At 43.1% G+C, this 22898-nt stretch overlaps 1 protein-coding gene across 1 annotated transcript; it reads right to left on the reverse strand.

Moving 5' to 3' along the window:
* Nucleotides 1-4980: 4980 nt before the first annotated feature.
* LOC127217946 (sodium- and chloride-dependent transporter XTRP3-like) lies at nt 4981-22139 on the reverse strand. The gene is made up of 5 exons (XM_051178943.1): nt 22031-22139; nt 20448-20539; nt 18513-18739; nt 5458-5623; nt 4981-5139 (listed from the first exon to the last, which is right to left on the reverse strand). Exons 1-5 carry the CDS (start codon nt 22137-22139, stop codon nt 4990-4992), a joined length of 744 nt encoding a protein of 247 aa, XP_051034900.1. The 3' UTR covers nt 4981-4989.
* Nucleotides 22140-22898: the final 759 nt, after the last annotated feature.

A 22898-nucleotide genomic window follows, 5' to 3' on the forward strand; every position in this document is an offset into this window, starting at 1 on the left:
GCACAAAAGCACTGTCCGTGAAAGCAAAAGCAAAACCCAATCTTCCTTCTTCGCTGGGTTGTGGGCCAGCTCTTTGGGGGTGACATCCACTAGTCCTATAATTCATACAGATTCCAGGAAGGTGAAGGTTTGAGATGTGAAGCACTCAGCTACTCAGACACTGCTGTCCATGCAAACTGCACTCACCTCTGCACTACATCTGGAACAGGTGGTGGATGGGCCACACATTGCTCAGGTCCATGGCATAGGATATGCAGGTAAGCAAGAACTGCTGGGGTTGTCCCACTTTGGTTGCCCCTTCTCCACAACCTTAGGCTGGGCATACTTGGTTGGGCCAAGTCTTCCTGTGTGCTGGTCAGGGCATTCAGGGCTGCCCTTGGGCTGCAGCTCCTCATCTTCTGGCAGGGAGACCACATGCGCCAAGGGTGATTCCATCTTCTGAGACAACACTCAGGGTAGAATGGGCCCACTCCTGTGCTCTCTTCTGGATTCCAGTCCCTTGGGTTTCCTGTTGTTCAGCTTTCTGCACTGTCAGGCCCTGGTGTGAGTCTTCCCTGGTGGGTCGGTGCCTCCCTCGGCTTTAACCTCAGTGGTGGCCAGTTCACAGCCTCCCACTGACCTTTGGCCACATTCTTTTTTCTGTGTCATGACTCTCAAACTCCAGGATTTCTGGGCTCCTCATAGTATTAAGGATTACTGAAAAATAGCTCATGAAGATACGATTGCGTCTGCTGGAGGCTGATGGTGAACTGGAAACTGCAGAAAGTCTCTGATCTATGTGCTTTTCAATTTCTATAGCATAAACGCTTCCATGATGGCACATCCTGAGCTACCAATAAGTGCAAAGGGACACTATTATTTTGGGTTCCCTCCCACCTTGCACTTACAGTCACATAGGTAGCCTCAGGAGAACAACTGACAAGGAATCATAAATCATGAGTTTTGAGCATTGTGTCTGATTTAAAATTTACACTTCACTCAGACCTTGGTCATAACTGTATTTAAAAATTATCTCAACAAAGGGGATGAATCTCAGTTCTCTGGGGTGTCCAGATTCCCAGTGCAGGTGACTCAGTCAGGCTTAGCCCCACCTGAGAGTTCTCAGGATGCAATTCTGGCTAATGGATGACTGCCTGTGGGTAGGAACTTCACTGTGCCTATCAGAAACACAATACAGAACATGATAAAGCCGATTCGCCAGAACTCCTGAGGGAAGGAGAGAAAGCAGGAATAGCTCTACGCAGGGTTCTATAGTCTTACCCTGCAAACTAAGGTTATACAATTTTGAATCATTTGCTCATCCTGGTGAGTCCACTGTTAATGAATCATAAGAGTTTCTAGTTTCCCTGTATGAGAGAGTCCAAACTCCTTAGCACTGTTGGCAAGACCTTGAGAGTTTTTGTTTGTTTGTTTGTTTTGGGTTGTGTTGCAATTCTTGTCCTTTAAAAAAAGAAAGGTTTTATTTTATTTCATATTCTACATATACATATGCATATGTACATACATACATACAAAATGTATATACATAATACATAGTTGGGACTGGGGTTGTGGATGGCTGTGAACCACCATCTGGGTGCTGGAGACTGGACCCATGGTCTCTACAAGAACAGCCAGAGCTTTTAGCTGTTGAGCCATTGCTGCAGCCTCCCCTTTTGAGATGGGGTTTAGATAGGTTGATTGTTTAGGTTGGGTCTTTAGTCTCCCTGCTTCAGCCTCTCAAGTTGGTAGGTTACAGGTGCATCCCACCCTCCTGATTCATGTTGACATCTAATTACCACTACATTATTTGAGATTTGATTTGAGGGAATTTCAGTGTGCTGATAAGAATGTAAATTCTACAGCTGTTATATGAGTAAGCTTTTAAACATTATAATTGATCTTTTATCATTCTACAGTGATCTTTCTTTCTCTTTTTACAGTAACAAAACAAAGCAAAGGTACGTCCCCATGGAGAAACTGGCATTTGACTGTATGTGGAGAGCTCCTTGGCTGACCAGTTCAGCTTAGTGTCTTCTGACTCTGCAATGTGTGAAAGGGAAATGAAATCTGTAGAAGCTATAATTTGAGACCCAACATTTTGTGGGCAAGCAATCTGAAGAGGGTATTCTGTGGAGATGTTGGGAACCCCAGTGATCACATGGCCTCTGGGATGATCATTTGACAGCTCTGAGTGTGATGGATAGGAAGGTAGGTGTAACAAATGCATTTTTAATTTAGGGGGCTCTTCGATCTAAAGTGGGTTTAGCGGGATGTAACCACAATGTGGATGGAAGAGTATCCTAACACAATCCAAGAATGTAGTCCTGTGAGAATTCTGAGTGCTGGGGCTGGAGATAAGGCTCGGTGGTTAAGAGTACTGGCTGCTCTTCCAGAGGACATGGGTTCAATTCCCAGCACCCACAAGGCAGCTCACAACCGTCTGTAATTCCAGCTCCAGGGGAATTGACACCCATGACAAAACAACAACGCACATAAAATTAAAAAAGAAAAAATGGAAAAGAGAAGAAACATTCTAAAGAAAGAAAAACAATTCTGAGTACCTGTGAGAAAACTTCCAAGAAAATAAAAGTCTCGTGACCTCAGTTTCTCCAAAACACCGAATTGTTCTTGGAGGATTATTCTTCTACACCCCTCCCAGGTGTATCATATAGGAGTGAGTTTTCTTCAGATTATTCATTCTAACTGGCTATTAGTACTTATTTATACACCTCTATAGAAATTCATGGGGTTTTTTCCATGTGCAGCCTGTTATTGTGATTATATTCAGTTTGAACTCATGAGAGCTTTACTCACATGATCTTTCTTAACGCTCAAAGTGGATATTGCCTGATGTTCTTAATAAAGTTGGCTGTTGTGTGAGACTTTATTCCCCCTTTTTAGGCTCCATTCTCCCAGGTTCCACTACCTTTAGATCGGTAAACTGAGGCACATCTGTATTTCATGATAGCACTACTTCACCTGTCTGATTTCCATAAGAACAACTGTTCTGTTGAGGTGACTCCCACTCATACCTAGAGATGTTCAACAGTGCATTTATATTTTTACAAGTTGTTCTGGATGTAAGTATGTCTAAACACAGTGCATACTTTCCCCTCTCCTTCAATAGGCTCTGCCCAGGCTCTCAGATTTGATTGCACATTGTATTCACCCAAGAGCACCAGACTCACTCCCAAGATTTTCTGACAAAGGCTCCTTGAATCCAGTAGCATGGACACTGCAAATTTTCAATGCTCTGATGTGTCTAGAATGGCAGAGGTGATGGGCACACTGAAAAAGAATAGAATAATGATAACATGACAATGTTCCTCTTTTCACCTTTGAGGGTACATGATTTTTGAGACCCTGTCAGTGACTGACCCTAGGAAGGCATGACAAGTGCAGAAAGGCAGTCACTATGCCTAGGTTGAGAGTAGGGGACAGACACTTAAGTGTTCAGGAATAGACTCTGATGTATTATCACAGGGTGTACCCACTGTTCGAGCCTAAAATCCATCTGATGAGAAAACCAGGAGTAAACACTTAGGTAAATAAATGCTGCTTCTCATATATTTAAGGACAGTGATCATTTTAAAATGAAAATAAGAAGGCAGCTATGATAGTGAACAATTTGTCCTGTGAGTTATTGTCCTCTGTTAAAGACTCAACTGTTGGAAAGACATCATCACTATCTACCTTTTTGATATGTATATTATTTTAACTTATGTGTATGTGTTTTGTGTACATGTTCATGCTGGTGAAAACAAGGATAGAAAAGGATACAACAAGGATGTTTTATCATCTGGAACTTGGATTTTCAGACACTGTAGGCTTTCCAACGTGGATTCTGGGAACCTTATTTTGTTTCTCTGCAAATGTAGCAAGTGTTTAGCCAGAGAATTTTCTCTTTACTACCACCACCTGCCACATCAAAGACCTTTCCAGTGCCTACTTTTGTCATTGGGAAAAAGAGAGAAATAAAAGATCTCTCTGGTCGATGTTCCAAGTGATGTCTAAGTGTCTTCAGAGGTGTCTGCACAGATGGATCCAAAGAAGTCCTTCAATTCCATGAGCTCGGCTTGTTAGTACAGGAGGGAACTCTCAGTCTGGATAACCTTGATCCACTTTATTATGATAAAAAAAAAGAAAAGAAAACAGACAAATTGACATAATGGATGAATAACAGCCATTAATATGGAGTGTTTTCAGTTATACACTGCTCTGTGTGACTTATGTACATTTTAGAAAGCATTACTATACAGAGGTGAATGAAGGTGGCTGTGAGTGATGTTTGTAGAAAAGTTACAGTTCCTTGTACCCTTGTGGATCATCTGACCCTGAAACCCCAGGGATGGGAATGTCTGTTCAGATTCCTTGTACAGTTTAGCGTTGCCACAGCCCACTGTGAGGAACCTTTGCATTCCCAACATAACTCTCCCTTCGTGGACACTAAATCCCGGTAGTATTTACAGTGTAGTACAGTGTAGTAATACAAAAATTACACACTCACTGTGGCTTCAATGAGAAGAATTGTAATGTGTTGCCCTAGGTGCTTCAAAAACCTCTGACACTGGATGAAAAGCAATTAGTATCTTGTTTTCTTTTGAGAAAAAAAAAAAAAAAAAAACAAAACCAAAAATAACAACAAAAAACAAACAAACATAAACCGAAGTGCTTGTTTGGCTCCTCAGGGTTATGGTCAAGTTTCTAACGACAGCTTACCTTGAATTCTAGGACTTCCTAGAGTCTAGGTGACAATGATCTTCAGTACTGGCCTTAACCCCTGACGACAAGAAGGCTACAAGTTGTAGTCTTCAGATGGCAAATAATGGAGGGAGTCTTCTAAGGGATGTGGTCCCCTCCCCAAGGTAGTCTTCTTTTTCTAAGCTCCCTAATCCTCTTTACAGATTCAGGAGGTCCCAGACCAGCACTCCAGCCAAGGTGTCGCCACCAGCAGGCAGCAACTGTGAAACAGATAGTGGCTGACTTCCATCCCTGGGAGGTCCATTCTTAGACCACTGGGGATGAACCTCCCCTCTTGAGGCAATTCCAGATGAAAATCCCCAGGGCCAGCAGGGTGATGCACATGGTAGATGAAGCCACCAGCAAACCGATGACAGCTGGTGCATGTGGGGGGTAATCCTTGGTCACCAGCTGCCCCTGGGAGAAGAGATTGAGCATCAGGGGAAGGTCCCTCCTATCAAGTCCAAGAGAACTGTTCACCCAAGCCTGGTGTACAGTGTGGCACACCAAAGGATACTGGTACTTCTAGGGAAAGGCCCACTGTGATGCTTTGGGCATCTCTTGCTCTCTCCATGCATCATGGTTAAAAACTCACAGCCCACTTCTGCTGTGCTAAATTGAGCATCTGTGAAATACTCACATGGAGCCTTCTCACAGCACAGCAATAGTCCCCTGTGTTCTGAGTGACTGTGTGGTCTCTGCCTTATTCCCCAGCCCTGCAGGAACATCGGGTACCTGAGTGCCATCCCAGGCTTGGTACTGCAGTGTCCCTGAGAGGATATAGTCACTCAGGTAGAAGACATAGAGGCTGATGATGAGTATTGGACTCACAAACGCCCACATGGCCTTCCAGTACCAGTTGAGGGAGCGGCAAGTCATGGCCTGAAGGTCACTTTCAAATCTGTTGGGAGCACAGAGAGAGACAGATTTATTCATGCTCTGGAGGGAGGGACTCTAGTTTGCATACCTTCTGCCCTTGGGAAGATGCTGTTCTGGTTTGATGTTTGAATGTGACCCCAACCCATCTGATCCTCTCTGGGGGAGCTATTGAGGTAAAGGGAAAAGGGCTGAGGCTGCCTGAGGATGACCAATGAAGAACTGGTCATGAGACATCATCTCCCCGGTGTTGGCCTTCAGAGGTCCCAGGTGTGGACCAGAGGTTAGTTCCCAGAGAAGGTGGGGGAGGGGGGTGCCAGCCCTCTCAGTCCACAGGGCTACGGTGAGATTCCCTCTGCCCTCCCACTCTGTCCATCAGTGATGGTTCCGAGTATACTCTACTGCCTCCTAGAGATGGTCACTATGTGCTTGGAAGGGCCTGGCCTTGGCATGGGAGAGCAGGCAGAGTTAGAGCAGGAACAAAGCTGCTAGGCTTAAACTCAAGACCACCCTCTGCCTTCTCATCGTGGATATATTCTATCATAATGGCTGAAAGTCTGGGAATGCTAAAGATAGCCCCTGAGACTGTGAGAAGTGGACTGAAATGTGGTGTGGGGCCCTAGATAAGGATTGGTTTGGGAAGAAACTACAATTTACATAGATGCTCTCACATGCCAGGCTCTGGTCATGTACCAGAGCAGATTAAGCCTCCAAGGTAGTAGTCAGAGATCCCTTATATACGGGGGTACCAGGGCTTAGTGTTGTCAGATAACTGCACAACATGGCAGAGTCAATATTTGACTCTTTCCAGGTTTTCTTCTGACTTCCTAAGGCTTTCCATGGTGCCTCTGAATTCATAGTAGCCCTTCCCACTGCCATACCATACAATATCAGCCACTGGGAGGCTCCCCTCAGGAGAGGATTAAGTGCTGGATTGGGAGCTACATGCATTTGTACTGTGGACCACAGAGACCCAATTTCAGAAAAAAAAAAAAAAAAAAAACCAAGTGCTATCAGGCTTCGAGGAGCGGGGAAGAGGACACTTCCCACATGATAGCTAGGACATGTGATCAGATGTGACATTATCTATCCTGGACATAGAGCCATCAGAGGCACAGGAGGGTTCTCATGATCCTGGCTGGGTGGCAAGATGTTGAAATTAAAAATGGGTCTCTGTGGTGCACATTACATGTGCATAAAGCACCTAGAACAACTTACCCAAGTGGAACCGAGTATTACCCTAGCAGGAGCACAGCTACACCCCTGCAGCCTTTCTGGAGTTGTCTTAGAAGCACATGGCCCCTAATTAGACCCTTCCACTGATTGTCTTGCCTTTCGCCACTCTCCCATGCCCCGCCTCCACTGCCTGGTGTCCTGATCTGAAATGGCCTCCTTGGGCAGGTAGCTGGAGATGACCTTGCTGTCCGTCAGAGGGGTGAGGATGGCCACTGTGTTTCCAAGCATGCTCCCAAAACCCATCATCAGCAGCATGAAGATGTAGAGAACTGACCAGAGCTGGGACACTTCCATGTTTTTAATGGCCCCAGTGTAGACGATGAAGGCCAGGCCCGTGCCCTGAACAGCCTGCTGATGATTAAAAGACACCAGATATACATGTGAGTCAGAGGGGACAAGAATGAAACACCATAGTTCGGATGTGGAATGTCTACCCTCCCTGTCTTGCTGCACTCTTCGAGGTGTGTAACTGTAACACCAAAAATAAAAACCCAGAGACAGATATTGGGGTTCAAGCTTCAAGCTGAGGTCAGAGAAGCAAAGCAGCTGAGCCACTAGGTCTTACATCTACCTCAGTCCAAAAGGGGGTGATCCTGTCTCCACAAGGACTCCAGCAAACCTCAGACTGCTGCCTATCCTCGGGGTGGCTAGAGATTAAATCTCACAATGCTGCCTGAGACACTGGATTCCTGTCTTTCATATGCCTCTCTAGAGCAGGGATTAAAGGCATGAGCTCTGTTAAATCTTTCAGACTGATTCACTCTAGTGTATCCCTGGGAGGTCTCTAACTCACAGAAATCCACCCAAAGGCATGTGGATACTGCCTGGCTAGCTAGTATGGTTTCTGTGATTAAAGGTATGTATCACCATTGCCTGACCTCTATAGCTTGTGGCTGGCTTTGCTTTCTGAATCCTCAGGCAAGCTTTGATAAGTCATAAGTAATATATCACCACATATAACTTTCAGAGCTGGGCTCTCACTGGAGAAAGTAGATCATTGGGTAAGTGTCTTGAGATTGTATAGCCCGCTGTCATTTCCTGTCTGTTCTTTGCTTCCTTGTCCATCAATAGTTAAAATCTTAGGCTCATGAGTCTATTGTCATGAATTGTACAATCCTTCTCCACCATGTTAGATTGTGCCTTTCAATCCAGAAATAAAATAAGTGCCTCACTCATGACCATGTTAGGTATTTGGTTATAGCAACACAATTTTGTATTGACTGATACAAAAATGAAATAAGCTAAATGGTATAAGCAAAGGGGGGAATAGTAGGCTTCAGGAGCAGATGAGGATAACATGACACTGAACATTTTAAGTGAATATTAGATATCACACAACAATTATTTCACTATTATTAGCAGGAGCCATCAATTCTAAACAATGTCAGTGTTAAAATACACCCTACTGGGGTACTCTGAACTCACTTTCCTGCCCATGACTACCACCGAAAGCACCACATTGTAGACAATTGGAATCAATGACTTAAAAAAATAGTGTTTTCAATGATTAACATAATTATTGGTTTAAAATGTCACTGTAATGTTAATATTGAATTAGACATGGTTGAAGAGAGAATTAGTGGGCAGGGAGTTATTTCTCAGTGTAATTCTGTTCAATAGAATGTAGTTTGACCTAAAGATGTCTTTGTACACTGTGAACCTTAAGCTAATCACATCAGCCAGCCTCTAAGAGCCAGGTAGCCAACTGCTTAAAACCAGGTTCAAAGAAAGCAAATATAAGTTTTACCCAATGAGCACTCTGTATACTTCTTTTCTATTTTCTTTTTAAAATTTTATTTTATATGAATTGGTGTTTTGCTCGCATGCATGTGGTGTTTGTGTGTGTGTGTGTGTGTGAGAGAGAGAGCGAGCTAGCGAGAGAGAGAGAGAGAGAGAGAGAGAGAGAGAGAGAGAGAGAGATCCTTTAGAGCTTGAGTTACAGGGTGCTGAGAATTGAACCCATGTCCTCTGGAAAAGCGGATAGTTTCCTGAACCACTGAGCCATCTCTCCAGCCCCCTCATTTCCACTTTCTATATTTAATTTTCTTTTCTTTTGATATCCTGCACATGTGAGGGTAGAACATTCTGAATTTCATTTTGCCCAGTATGTTTTCTAACTACAGAATCAAGCCAATTAAAATCTATGAAAGTGATTCTGTCTTACTTTTCTGTTGTGACAAAATGCCATGACCAAGGCCACAGAAAATAAAGTGTTTAATTTGGGGTGCATGGTTACAGAGGGTTAGAGTCCATGGCCATCATGGTGAGGACATGGCAGCTGGCAGGCAGGCATGGTGTTGGCCCATGAGCGCTTATATCCCTTTCTGCAAACAGGAACCAGAGGGAGCTATTTGGGAATGGCCTGGGCTTCTGAAACCTCAGGCCCACTGCCAGCATCAGAACTCCTCCAATGAGGCCACACTTCTTAATCCTTCCCAAAGAACTGTACCAAATGGGGGGCAAGTATTCAAACATATGCACATATGGGGGGCATTCTCATTCAAACTACCACACCCCACACCTTGTCTGCCATAGGCTTGTGGCCATATCATAATGCAAAATGACTTTCGTCCAACTCTAACAGTCCCCACAGTATTTCATGATGTGAACACTATTTTAAGTTTCTTCTGAGACCCAAGGCAACTTTTAATTATAACTCCTTGTAAAATCAAAAAGTAAATTATAAACTTCAATGTAAAACAGCATAGAATATACATTACCATTTCAAAAGGGAGGAATGGTAATATAGTTAGAAAATACTGGAGCAAGGCATGACAGAAATCCAGCGGGGCAATCTTCAAATCCTGTATCTCTAATCTATTTCTAATAGGCAAATGGAAATTCAGGAGGGCAAACTCCAAATCCTATAGCTCTAATCTGCTGCCAATGGGCTTAGATGGCTCTTCCCTTCAAGTTCCGCTGGCTACAACATGTGTCTTTCTCTCTTGATTTGGTCCCAAGCTTCTTGGTAAGTCTATGATTTTGACATTTCCAAGATCTTGAGGTCTCCAATGCAATCCAGGCTTCATTTTCATAAATTCACATATAGCTTCTCTAGTTTCCTTGAAGGGATTCCCATGCCAAACACCTCGCTTCAGAGGATTTTCTTAAGTGCGGAGGAAGATTCCACAACTCCTTTACTCCAGTATCATTCAGGGATCTAAAGCCAGAATGACCTGGCCAATGAAGCCAAGTTCAGCCATTTTGGTTGGAGCCTGTTCCCCTTCTTGAATTATATTTGCATAACATTTTCCCCCATTGCAGCTTTATAGAAATACAAAAGGCATTTCCTTTATGCAAGTTTTCGGGTTAGCTGGGTGGGGTCTTCACCCAAAGACAACACTCCCTTTATTCCATTTCACACTAGGCCTCTCCTTATCTCTTTCAGTACAGACATCAAATTTCTTGGTGCTTTTTCCCCTCCTCAAACTATACATTTTGTGTTTCTTTTTGCCCTGCTTATTATTTTTTATGGTAGCTCTGCATGAATGTGATTACTAATAACCATGCAACAGAGTTAATATTAGGCTGTTTTGAAATATCCTCTGCCTATAAAATTAGTCCAACTATTTCAATTTGCCCTCAGGCAGAAAGCATCCTCATTTTTTCCCCAAGCACCACAAGAATGGTTTCTAACACTGTCACTAATTTTGTTGCCCTCTGAAGTTTCTTGAGCTAAGCATCCATAACCCTCAATGATCTTAGCACTGTTGTCTCCAAGCTCTTACTAGGATGTCCATTCAGCCCTGCTTATAGCAGTCAACAGCTTTCCTAATCCAATTTCCCCAGGTTTTCCATATTCCTTCCAAAAGCAGCATGGCTAGCTTCCTGTCACAGCAATGCCCCACCCCTTAGTACCAACATTTGTCTTCCTCTTATTAAAAAGAAAGTGTTTAATTTGGGGCTGCAGAAGGTTAGAATCCATGATCATCATGAGGAAAGCATAGCAGCAGGCAGCAGGCAGGCAGGCAGGCAGGCATGCAGGCAGCAGGTAGGCAGGCAGGCAGCAGGCAGGCAGGAAGGCAGGCAGAAAGACACACCTCTTCCAACAAGGCCACACCTCTTAATCCTTCCTAAACCGTTCTACCAGCTAGGGAACAAGTATTTAAACATGTGAGTTTATGGGGACATTCTCATTAAACTACCTCAGATTCCCTTTTAACAACATAGAAGATAACCCAAAGAAATGATGACATGGATAGTGTAATATGCAATCAAAAAGTTATAAGACCTGTGGAATAGGAGGGAAAAGATTAACATAAATCTAAATGAAGATTTTCAAGGAGAAAAGAGCATTCATTGTCTGCTCTGCCAAATGACCTGGGTTCAATTCCCAGTACCCACAGTGGCTTACAGAGTGGCTAACTCTGATTCCAGAGATCTGACAGCATTTTCCGACTTCTATGGGCACTGGGAATGCACATGGTTCATGTAGACAAAATACACATAAAACAATGTTTAAAAAAGACTGTTATACATTGACAGGCAGTGATAGAATACGCCTTTAATACCAGCAATCAGGAAGCAGAGGCAGGCAGATCTCTGTTTGAGGCCAGCCTGGTCTACAGAGGAAGTTCCAGGAGAGTCTAGGCTACACAGAAAAAGCCTGCCTCAAAAAGAAGCAAGCAAGTAAACAAGCAGACAAATAAAAAATAAGAAATACAGAATGAAAGAAAGAAAACAAATGGGGCCAAAAACATATGTTTATATGGAAGCAAAAATCTAACAAAATTTACAATCCTTAGAACTTGCCCTTTCCAGGCATGATGGCTCAAACCTTTAATCCCAGAACTCAGGAGGCAGAGACTGTCAGATCTATGTGAGTTCAAGGCTAGCCTGGTCTACAAAACAAGTTTTAGGACAGCCAGGGGTGTTACACAGAGAAACTCTGTCTTGAGCAGACATCCTTCTCCACCCCCCCAGATAAACAAACTTGCCTTATAGAACAATATTTTAAAAGAAGATTTATTTAGTTATATGTATATGTACATGTATATGTATATGTACATGTTTTTGTACCATGTCTGTGCAGGTGCCCACAAGGCCAGAAGGAAACATCAGATTCTCTGGAGTTGACTTTGAAGTACTTGATGTGAGTGTTGGGAACTAAACTCCGGTCTTCTGGAAGAACACCAAGCTTTTCTAACTGCTGAACCATCTCTTTAGCCCCACAGGAAGGTATTTTAAAGCTAGTTCCTCTCTCCCAAAGATAGCTGGAATGCAAGAAAGAGTATTTACAAATAAAATTGTGTGTGTGTGTGTGTGTGTGTGTGTGTGTGTGTGTGTGTGTGTCCATCCCTGGAGCCAGAGACTGATCTCAGTGCCTTGTGCATCCTAAGTTTGCGGTATTTAGAAAGTTATAGGCTCAAAGGGCCTGAACTGCATGACGATAATGTTTAAAATGGAAGAGGGGAACCAGGTCTGGCACACACCTGGAAGGAGATATGAAAGTCCAAATTTCAAACAGTAGAGAATATATACTAGAAAGGAAAGGAAAATAAAGAGAGAGAGAGAGAGAGAGAGAGAGAGAGAGAGAGAGAGAGAGAGAATGGCAGGAGCAGGGGAAAGAAATAATTCTAAAACTATAAAATAAAATAAAATCAGTAATTATAACATCTTGGACATAAAGCCAATCTCAAAAAAAAAAAAAAAAAAAAAAAGCGAGGAAAAACTAAGTGTCAGAACCAAAAGAAGGGAACTGAATGGATGCCAAAGTTTAGAACAGGAGCCATAGATGCACAAGTGGGATCTAGATCTCGAATCCTGGGTGTCAGCGTCTGCGTGTCTGTGTTGTGCAGGAATGGAGGGTCAGGCTATAGATCCTATAGGCAGGGCTCAGAGCTTTACAATGGTGCTGGTTAGTTTTATGTCAACTTAACACAAACTAGAGTTATCTGAAAGGAGGGGACCACAACTGAGAAGATGCTTCCATAAGTTGCAGGGCATTTTCTTAATTAGTGATGGGGAGGGGAGCAGCCCATTGTGGCTGGTGCCATCCTTGGCCTGGTGGTACTGAGTTCTTAAAGAACGTAAGCTGATCATGCCATGAGCAAGCCAGTAAGCAGCAACCCTCTGTGGCCTCTACATCAGTTCTTATCTATAGGAATCTACCTTGAGTTCCTGATGGAGGTGTAAGCCAAATAAACCCTTTCCTCCCCAACTTGCTTTGGGTCATGGCCTTTCCTCATAGCAATTATTACTCTAACTAGAACAACAAGCAAAAGGAGGAAAGTGATGTATCTCTCCGTGGACAATGGTAAACCCCAGAAAACAAAACAAAACAAAACAAACAAACAAACAAACAAAAAAACCAACCAACTACTCCCTAACCTAACCAATAAGCAAAGGCCATGGAAACTTTATCCTGGCCTTGAAAGTATTCTCTAAAAGCAGTCTGAAAAAGCCTTTATAGTAAATCAAAGAACTAGTCAGAGTGTTCACCTAACACTTGGAATTTCACTGTGTTCAAAGTACAGGAAAACAATTGTGCCTGAGACTCCAATAAAATCAGTAATAATAGTGAAACCACAATAAAAAAGGGTTGAAATACAGACACTGAAAAGAAATGTGCTAAATCATATCCGCAGGTTATAGGATAGTTTATAGAGTAAACAGAAGCAATCTGTAGTTGTGAGAATTCATTAGGAAATGCATCAAGATTTCAAGGTACAAGACTAACATAAAAAAATGTTTGTTTCTTCTGCCACCAACATAAACAACCGTAGAAATAAGGAGAAAGACACTATTTACAATAGCAATGTAACAGAAGATATGCAAAGACATTCACAAAGGAAATTATCTGACAGAGTTAGGTGAATGAGAGAAAGCATGTTCCTAAATCAAAACCCAATCCCCTGGAACAAAGACGGAGGGAGAGATAACACTCTTCCATATCCCTACAGAGTTTAACTAAAAGGTGAGCCACAAGAGAAGGCCACAGTCAACAACAGAGAGTAAGAAAACATAAAAACCAAAAATACTTAATGTTAGATTTACAAGGCCATCCAGGGCTACATGAGAAGTGAATCAGTCTAAAAGAGAAACAGAGCTCACAGCTTTAAACCCCAGCACTAATATATAAGATAGGAGCAGGGCATTAAGGATTTAGTCTTGGCAATTTGTCTCCAGCTTGCTATGGATAATATCTCTCCAGCCCTGGTACAGGACCGAGCTCTCTGGTAGCCTAGATGCTTTGCTTCTCTGATCTTCATTGCTTTATTAGTTCATAAACAATGTATCAACCACAATCATCGTACTTGAGCAGCTTTTTATGACTATTCTTTTTGCACTTTTATAGTAATTCCTCTATTCTTACACCTCAAACATGTATTTTCCCTCTAAATTATACCAGAAAGAAGGGGTAAAGAGGGAGGATAGAGAGAGGGTGAATAAGAATAAGGAGCAATGATACTTATGTATTAAAATGCCATAATTAAATTTGGTTTTTATGTATTTACTATTTTAAAATTGTCATTACTTAGTAAAACTGCTAACAAAACAATATTATTTATTTAAGTCTCCCCCTTACTCTGTGAATGTGTGTGTGAGTTCCTAAATATTTTCTTCATGATATTGACTATTTCTTTTATTGCACAGAAAGTTCTTTCTTTGATGTAATCCTACTGGTTTTTACTTTGTTGCAAGTTTTCGGGTCTTATCCCAAAACATAGGTACACAAAAATCTAAGTCTTCAAGTGTTTCGCCTTAGACTTTTCATACTTTGGACTTTTGTACAGCATGTGAGATGTGGATCTAGCATCAGCAATTGATTTGATGGCTTTCCAATGTATTCTCGTGGTGTCTTTGACAGAAATATGTGGTTTTCCAGGTACTCTACTATGTTCTACTTGTCTCCTTGTCTTTTCTCAAGCCAATACCAGACACATTGTAGACAGACTTAAAATCAGGTATTAATATGACTTCAGTTTCGTTCTTTTATTCAATAGTGTCATGTAGATTTTAAGATTTTTTTTCTGATTCTATGAATATTATTATTGGTAAGGATTGAACTGGATCTGTAAACTGTCTTGGGTAGTATGTACACTTTATAATAATAATAATAATAATAATAATAATAATAATACCAGCTCTGTGATGGTTTGAATGAGAATGGCCCCCACAGGCTCATATATTTGAGCCCTTGGTTCACAGTGGGTAGAACTATTTTAGAAGGTTAGGAGAAGTGGCCTTGTTGAAGGGAGTGCGTATGCCACTGAGGGAGCCCAGGTTGAACCCAATCTCTCTCTTTCTTCTCCCATCTCCTACCTCCTCCTCCTTCTCCATTCACCCTTCCCCTCCCTCTGCCTCTTGCCTGTGGATTAGATATAAGCAGGCATTCTTCCTGCCTGCCTGCTGCCACACTTCCTGCCACAATCATAGACTCAAAGAAACTGTAAGCAAAGTCTCAATTAAATTCTTCTTTTTGATAAGCATAGTACAGAGTACATAGTACATAGTACAGAGTACAGAGTACATAGAACATAGTGTCTCTTCACAGGAACAGAAAATTAACTAGGACATCTTCTGCTCCATAGAGTATCTTTCCTTTCCTGGAGTCATCTTGACATCTTTCATTAATATTTTCACAGTTTTATTGCCAATACCTCTCATTCCCTTAATTCTTTTTATTCAGAGCTCAAACAACTGGAGAGCAAAGAGTCCACCTTAAAAAATGGGCAAAGAAATGGGCTACATAGACATTTATTTAAAAAGACATGAGGGGACTTTAGGGTTGGCTCAGTGGTTAAGAGCGCCTGCTGTTCCTGCAGAGGACCTGGGTTCAGTTTCCAGCACCCACCTGGCAACTCATAACCACTGTCATAGCCCTCTTCTTATCCCTGCGAGTGTCAGACATACATGTGGCATACACATACACATGCAAGCAAAATACTCATATGTGTCAAATAAAATAAATACATCTAAAAAGTTAAGACACAAATAGCCAGCAAATATATGAACAAAAATTCAGCATCATTAATCTTCAAGGGAATACAAATAAAAACCACAATTAGATATTATTGCAAAGGGATCTTAAAAGCCATGTGTCAAGGATATAGCAGCACTCTCATTTTTACTGTGATATTCCTTTAAAAAAAATCTAGGATATAAAACCATCCATGGAAAGTGAACATATAGAAATCACATGGTATGTATCCACAAAGGAATACTACTTAGCCATAAAAAGAATGAAATCTTGTCACATGTAAAGGTATAGACAAGTTCAGGCATCATGGTAAATAAAACAAATCATAGACAAATAATGCATTTTTTGCACTCATTTGTAGAAAGTGGTAAATGAACCTCCAAGAAGATGGGAAAGGCAGCAAGGGAAGACAGAGGTTAGACAAGAGTAACCAAAATACAGGAATTAGAAGCAGAAATCATTGCTTCTTTGCCCAGCACTATAGGTAACTCTAATCTACAAGAATCCATGATACATAAAAATAACTAGAAGAGTAAAAAAATGTATATATAATTCATGTATGAGGAGAAGGAAATGTTAGTGGCATTGGTCTAGCTGCTATGTGTTTCATACTTGTATCAAAGCATCAGGCCCTTCATAAGCATGCACGGATATTATGTTAATAAATAAAATTTAAAAACAATGTATCATGGGCATAAAACTATAAGGGATTTTGCCTAGATTCATAGACAAAAACAAAACGAAACAAAACTTTTCACAAGGTTGGTTTTGTTTTATCAATCTTCTTTTAGGTTGGATCCACCTCTGAGAAACCCAGCTAGTAACCCATATCTTGATATGCTTGAATTAATCTCAGACTTCCATTTCGTCCTTGGCATGGCACCATACTTCATGAACTTCTAAGACTGTCAGAAGGACACTGAGAAAGTGGGATATATGTTTACCATGGCTGCTTACACATTTAGGGGGTTAGTGAATTTACCCAAATATCTAATATGTCAAACCAGGTGAGATGCAAATGGATAAGAGTCTTTTTGCCAGTGATGTGAAAGAAATTCAGGGGCATGGTGGAGGTCTGATCCCGGTCCATAACACTGGGCACTTAGAAGACATTTGGGGAAAGCTCTGGACTTCCCCCCCTACCCCGCCAGTGGTCCGTGTTTCTTATGGGCTTTCTAGAGTCCTCACAAAGTGGCTTCCTTCTTTTTCTTGTGGGAAGGATGGCTGGACATGTGATCTAGCTTTAGCTTAACCTATCAGGAGAAATAACACTGACCATTAAGTAAAACTTCAGAGGAGAATAATGTCCAGACTCTACTTATTTTCACAACTATAAGAGGCCTGGAGAGGAAAGGACTGCTTTAATATTCAAGGGTACAGACATCGCCCTTAGATCTTTTGGATCATGCTTGGTCTAGGTTGGGACAGAGAAGATGCTGCAAGGTCTGAGCTCAGCTGAGAAAGAACACCCTGATTCTTATGCTCAGCTGTGAGGCAAAGTGCTGTGGGGCTAAGATGACTATGTGGGGCTGGCCACTATGGGGACTTAGAAAACAATGTGAAATGTCACGCCAGGCACAACATTGGTGTTGTCATGCAATATCTCAATGACATAGGTTGTTCTAAGCTTGATGCCTCATGAAAGAACAAAAGCAAACAAACATGTCAGTACTGGAGAAGGCAGGCAGGTGATCAGAAGAGTGAGATCTAGGGGTCTCATGGGATTCTCAGAAGAAGACAAATTGTAAATGACTAAGTCACAAAAGATGTGAAGAGAACATTCATGCTGCATTTCACCAATAAGATGGGAAGAGCTTGGAGTAAATCTGGTCTATGTCCTGAGTGTGCAGTCCCTGGCTGTGATTTTGTGAAGAATACTTTGCCTATCTAAGCCTTTTGGGAGTGACCTCATGTATCTACTCTGAGGGGCTGTTACAAGAATAAGACACCGTGATCAACTATGGATTTGCTTTGCTGAATAGCTGAGTATGGAGCATTCACCCCAGCTTGAAACAGGTATGGGTGATGGAAATACAGCAGATACTCCAGCCCTAGGATGAATGGAAACCTGGGCATTTCAACAGAAAGAACGAGCTTAGGCAAATAAAAGGCCTTTGCTGGGTATTTTGGCATATCTGTGGCCTAAAATCCCAACACTCAGAAGGCTGAGTCAGGAGGATCACTGAGTTTGAGGCCAACTTGGGCCGTTCTGCCAGTTTCATGCCAGCCTGAAGTACATAAGGAGACACTTTAAAAATAAAAGCCAAAACAAGAACTAAAACCCCATACCACACAACAGAACAAAACAAAACAAAACAAAACAAAACAAAACAAAACAAAAAACCAAGGGAGAACCCAACAGTTCTGGGTAGTATTGATTTCCTGAAAGCACTTTGAAATGGGACCCCAAATCCAACTACACAATAAAGTCCCCAGAGGCTTGCTAGTCTGATGTTGAGGTTCCCTCCACAGAATAATAGCTCTGGCATTTGAGGTGCAAGGACTGAATAGCAGGGTGTTTGAATATCTCCATGAAATGACCTGGTACAGGTGAGTGTGAGAACTGGCTGGGGCCTGTCATTTCAGATTCAGTGCTACAACTTTAATCACTTCTGACACCCTCCACTGTCAGCTAGTACAGGGACATGCCAATAACACCATCCATGCCTTCTGACCCACTGAGCCTCTACTCTGGACAGCAAGAGACAGCTCTAGCATGGACCAGATTCAGTCCCATCACACTCCCTAGCACAACTTGCTGGTTGACTCAGTGCCCCTCAGGATGCACAGATACACCATCAGCCAGGCCAGGATGAGGCACAGTGCTGGCTCCCACTGCACTCCTCCATTCTCCTGGATGGATGGTGAGATGTTGAGTGTTTTCCTGCACCAGAAGTACTGCATTGACGAAGCCTTTTCATACTCCTCATCGTAGCCTGTGCGGTTACCATTCAGTGGGCAGACAGACCACAGCAGGGGATCCTTTGGAATGAAGTGAGAATCAACAGAGAGTCAAGGGAAAGGCCAAGGGCTTGGTGGGATGATAGGAAGCATCTTTGACAGGAGGCTTCACACCTTGTCCTGAAAATATGGGCTAGCCTGGCTTGCGCGAAACAACAGAGTACAGTGGATCAGAGGCTTCCTGGCCTAGTCTTTCCAGATCCTTGTAGCTACCCTGTTCAAAACCAGTTGTAGGGCTGGAGAGATGGCTCACTAGTTAAGGGTACTGGCTGTTTTTCCCCAGGTTAGAGTCCCAGTAACTATAGGATGGCTCCCCTTCTGTAACTCTAGTCCCAGGGAATTTGACACGCTCTCCTGGCCTCTGCAGGCACCAGGCATGCATGTTGTACATAGACATTCAGGTGAAACACCCATATACATAAAATAAATAAGATAAACTTTAAAAATAATTTAAAAACAAAGCTGTGAACGTACTTGAGTTAGAATCTTGAGCAGTGAGCCCATTTGGATGGACAGGCCACAGGAGGGAGACACTGTGGTATCTGATGGAACCAGCAGCAGGTCCCAGCTAAGAAACAGAAGCCCTCTAAGCTCAGTTGCCTAGCCGACATTCTCTGGGCCCTCTGCTGAGGCCACTCTAACTCACACTGTTTCACATATTTGGCTGCAAATCTGAGGATACCTCTGGGGTCCTTTGCTTGAGATGAGCTTGACTTCAGGTTTTTTTTTTTGTTTGTTTGTTTGTTTTTGTTTTTATTTTTTGTTTTTTAATATTCCTGCCAATGAACATGCTACATGAAGAAGCTCTAGGGCATGGAACAACTGAGAGATTTTCAGTTTTCTTCTCCCTTCATCTGCATCAGAAGGTAAAGATAGGGTCCTTACATTTGCTTGGCTAAAGGTACCCGCTAAGAAGGACGACACCCTCCCATAAAGTAGAGTCCTGTAGAGTCACTTGTAGCTCGTGGGATTGAACAAAAGCTCTTATGTCGTGTATATGGCCATGCCAGTGTAGATTTATATGTTCCGGGGACCTGCATGGCCCATAGACATCCAAGTGAAGGTCTGCTGTGTCATTATCCTATGACCTTGGGAGAGGATTTACTGCAGAGGTAAGGGGGGGGGATTTTTGTGAAGTATGGAATGCATGGATATTAGAGTGGTAATTCCTGGGTCCTTCTCTTCTTTTTCCATCTGGAAAGAGGCTGATATGGAGGCAGTGGGATTAGAGTCTCTGAGAGTAAAAAGGATGAAGATGGGGGTGGGGTGGGATAGAATATGACTGGTGAAGAGGAACATTCCAGCGCTCAGTGTGGAATTGTGGCATTTATTTATTTTCCCCAAAGCCTAGACCCTTCCAGAATATCAGTAACAAGAATTTAGATAATGCACTGTTTAAAATGCTTGTCATTGAAAATATTCCTGTAGATATTCCAATGAGTGCTGTGGACCTGCTCCTCAGAAATGAGTGTGCACATGTGTGTACGCACATGCAAACACACACGCATGTGCACGCACACACACACAGTGCATAGTTTGGCTTACATTGTGACAAGTAGTGGATCCAGATTCTGTCATCCCTGCTTGGCTTGTGGCTCCCATCACGCTCCCCCATCACTGAGAGGGTTCCCACAGGCTGGCGTTCTCATCCTCTAACAGCTCCCCACTTGGTGAGTGGCCCTGCATTTTCTACCCTTTTTGCTTTTGCTCTGACCAGAGGTTGGCTTACCTGGAAGGAATGGAAGAGATACCAGAAGCCCCAGGCATTGATGACGTTGTAGTACATTGAGAGGAAGGAGGAGACCACCACACTAGCAACACCTGTGAGCAAAGCAGAGGGCCATGCTGAAGATCAGATGTGTGTAATTTAACCAGTGGGACTTGAATGACACAACTATGGTGACATCCCCAAACAAGAACACTCTTCCTTTAGGCTTTCATTAGACCTGATACTACACCTATGACATCTTCTTGAGAATTACTACCCCTCAACTCTGATCATCTGAGATGGTAGATCAGTATTGGTTTTTTGACATCTAAGTGTCAGGTCCTGGGCTCAGTATTTTGTGTGCAGTTAGTTCACACAAAAGCATTATCCTCCTTCCAAAGAGCAAACTAAAGCTCAGAGCTTTCCCAAAACTACCCAGCAGAGCTATGGAGAAGGGCCAACTACATGCCTGATGTGAACTTGCTCCTTTTGGAGGTGGAGTTCCTGGAGCCAGCCCCATCCATGTGGCAGGAGTGTGACAGACAGACAACACTTACCCCCAGCCTGGTCTGATCTATGAGGTCCCACAGAGGGTATCACTGTGAGAAGTGAGAGTTTGCCATTAGGTTGCTCTAAAGTGAGTTTACTTGGGAGTGTTGTCAACCTTTGTCATCCCACACATAACCAGAAGAGTTGTAAGTTGTTGACTTTGCATGTGGCAGACTATACAGGTATCAATAGCATTACAGAGCAACTCCTCCCACTCCACTGGGAACTCAGGCCAGTAAGTGCATGTCAGTGCCCAAGGGGCCAGGCAGCCTCCCCTGTTTTCCAATATACAGCATACATTGCTGCCTCAGCACACTCTGATGGCCTTCATAGCTCTTCATCATGAGGAGGCAGTTTGAAGATGATGAGTTCTAATACCCCGGACATATTTCTTCCAAAGATGCAGGAGGTCACATCAGGTGGACCCTTCCTCATTCCTAAACAATGGCTCAGGCTTCCTGTCTGCTTCCCTTTCTTGGACATGAAAAGTACACAGAACATGTATGAACTCTGATGGCTCTAGATCCTGGTCTTTTACAAACTAGGAGAATCACATCATGGAGGTGCCTGGGGACAGTGACTGAAGGTCACTCTGGAAGGGTGCAGTAGGCCACACCTGGTATGTTCACATAGATGCTTGGCTTGTGCATCCAGGTATCACTATGATGCCCCAACGCCCCTAAGTGGTGTGGTGAAGATGAAATGACCTCACACTCGTGCATGCCATGTTCAGCACCAGGCACACATTAAGCAGGGGGTGGCATTTGTGTACATCCCCAGAGGATAGGTAGCTGGGACGAAATGAATGCTATGTCCAGCCAGTCAGAGAATATCAAGCTGAGGTCCAGAGTGGAGATGCCCTAAGGTGGAAGTTTCATTGGGGGTGGGATGGGGTACCATGTGAGGGCCAGAATCCAGGGCCCTCTCTGCCCGAGCTCCATGGTAGCCCTCTTTGGGAGTTGGTTCATCCAGTCACAGGTCCAGCCCATGCATACCAGTGATGCTCAGAAACCCACAAAATCTCTGTCAGAGGATCTGAGAAGGGTCCCACATACCGACACCACTGAGGTAGGGGCACCTCCAGGCACCGATGCTGCCTTGCCGCATGCGCTGCCCCACAGCCAGCTCCAGGTACAAGAGCAGCATCCCCTCTACAATGAGCATGACCAGGGGACCAGGAAACTCCCTGTGGGAGGCCAGACCTCAGCATCAGGTCAGTGAGGAGATATGAGATTCATGTCTCTGCAACTGTGCTTCTGTCACCCTCCTTTCCCCAACCAGCCTCTTCTGGCCACCCTTCTACCCCCCTCCTTCCTCCTTTCACACACCCATCCTTCTACAATTCCTCTCACCATATATCAGCCCACCTATCTCTCTGACCACTTTTTGATTCATTTATTCATCCATCTATCCATCCTTCTTTTCTCCCTTCTGTCCCTCTGTCTGTCTATTGGAATACTAGACCAAGCATCAGAGGTTATAAAATAATCTCTTTCTCTATGTCTCTGTCTCTGTCACTGTCTCTGTCTCTCTGTCTTTGTCTCTGTATCTCTCTTTTCTCTTTTACACAAAATGTCAAACAGTAACCAAAGTAGGCCTAGTGAGTCCCATGGTCAGCTTGTCTCTGTGACAGGGCCTACTTACTTGACTACTGTTTGAGGTCAGGTGGAAACTCAAGGCCTGGTCTCAAGGGGGAATGGGAACATTTTTAGCACTGCCCAGAGAACACTTGCATATCACTGTCCCAACGCACAGTTACATAGTTCAGGAGGATAACGTACAGCACAGTCATAATGATAAATTAAGCTCACAGAAAAAAAGCATCAAGGGGTGGACATCATAAGAACAGAGAGAAGGCATGGCCATAGAGCTTAAGCCTTTACTCTATCAGAACTGAGGGGCATAGAACACCACAGAAACAAC

This window comes from Phodopus roborovskii, unplaced genomic scaffold (genome assembly GCF_943737965.1).
Source record: "Phodopus roborovskii unplaced genomic scaffold, PHOROB, whole genome shotgun sequence".
NCBI classification, from domain to species: Eukaryota; Metazoa; Chordata; class Mammalia; order Rodentia; family Cricetidae; genus Phodopus; species Phodopus roborovskii.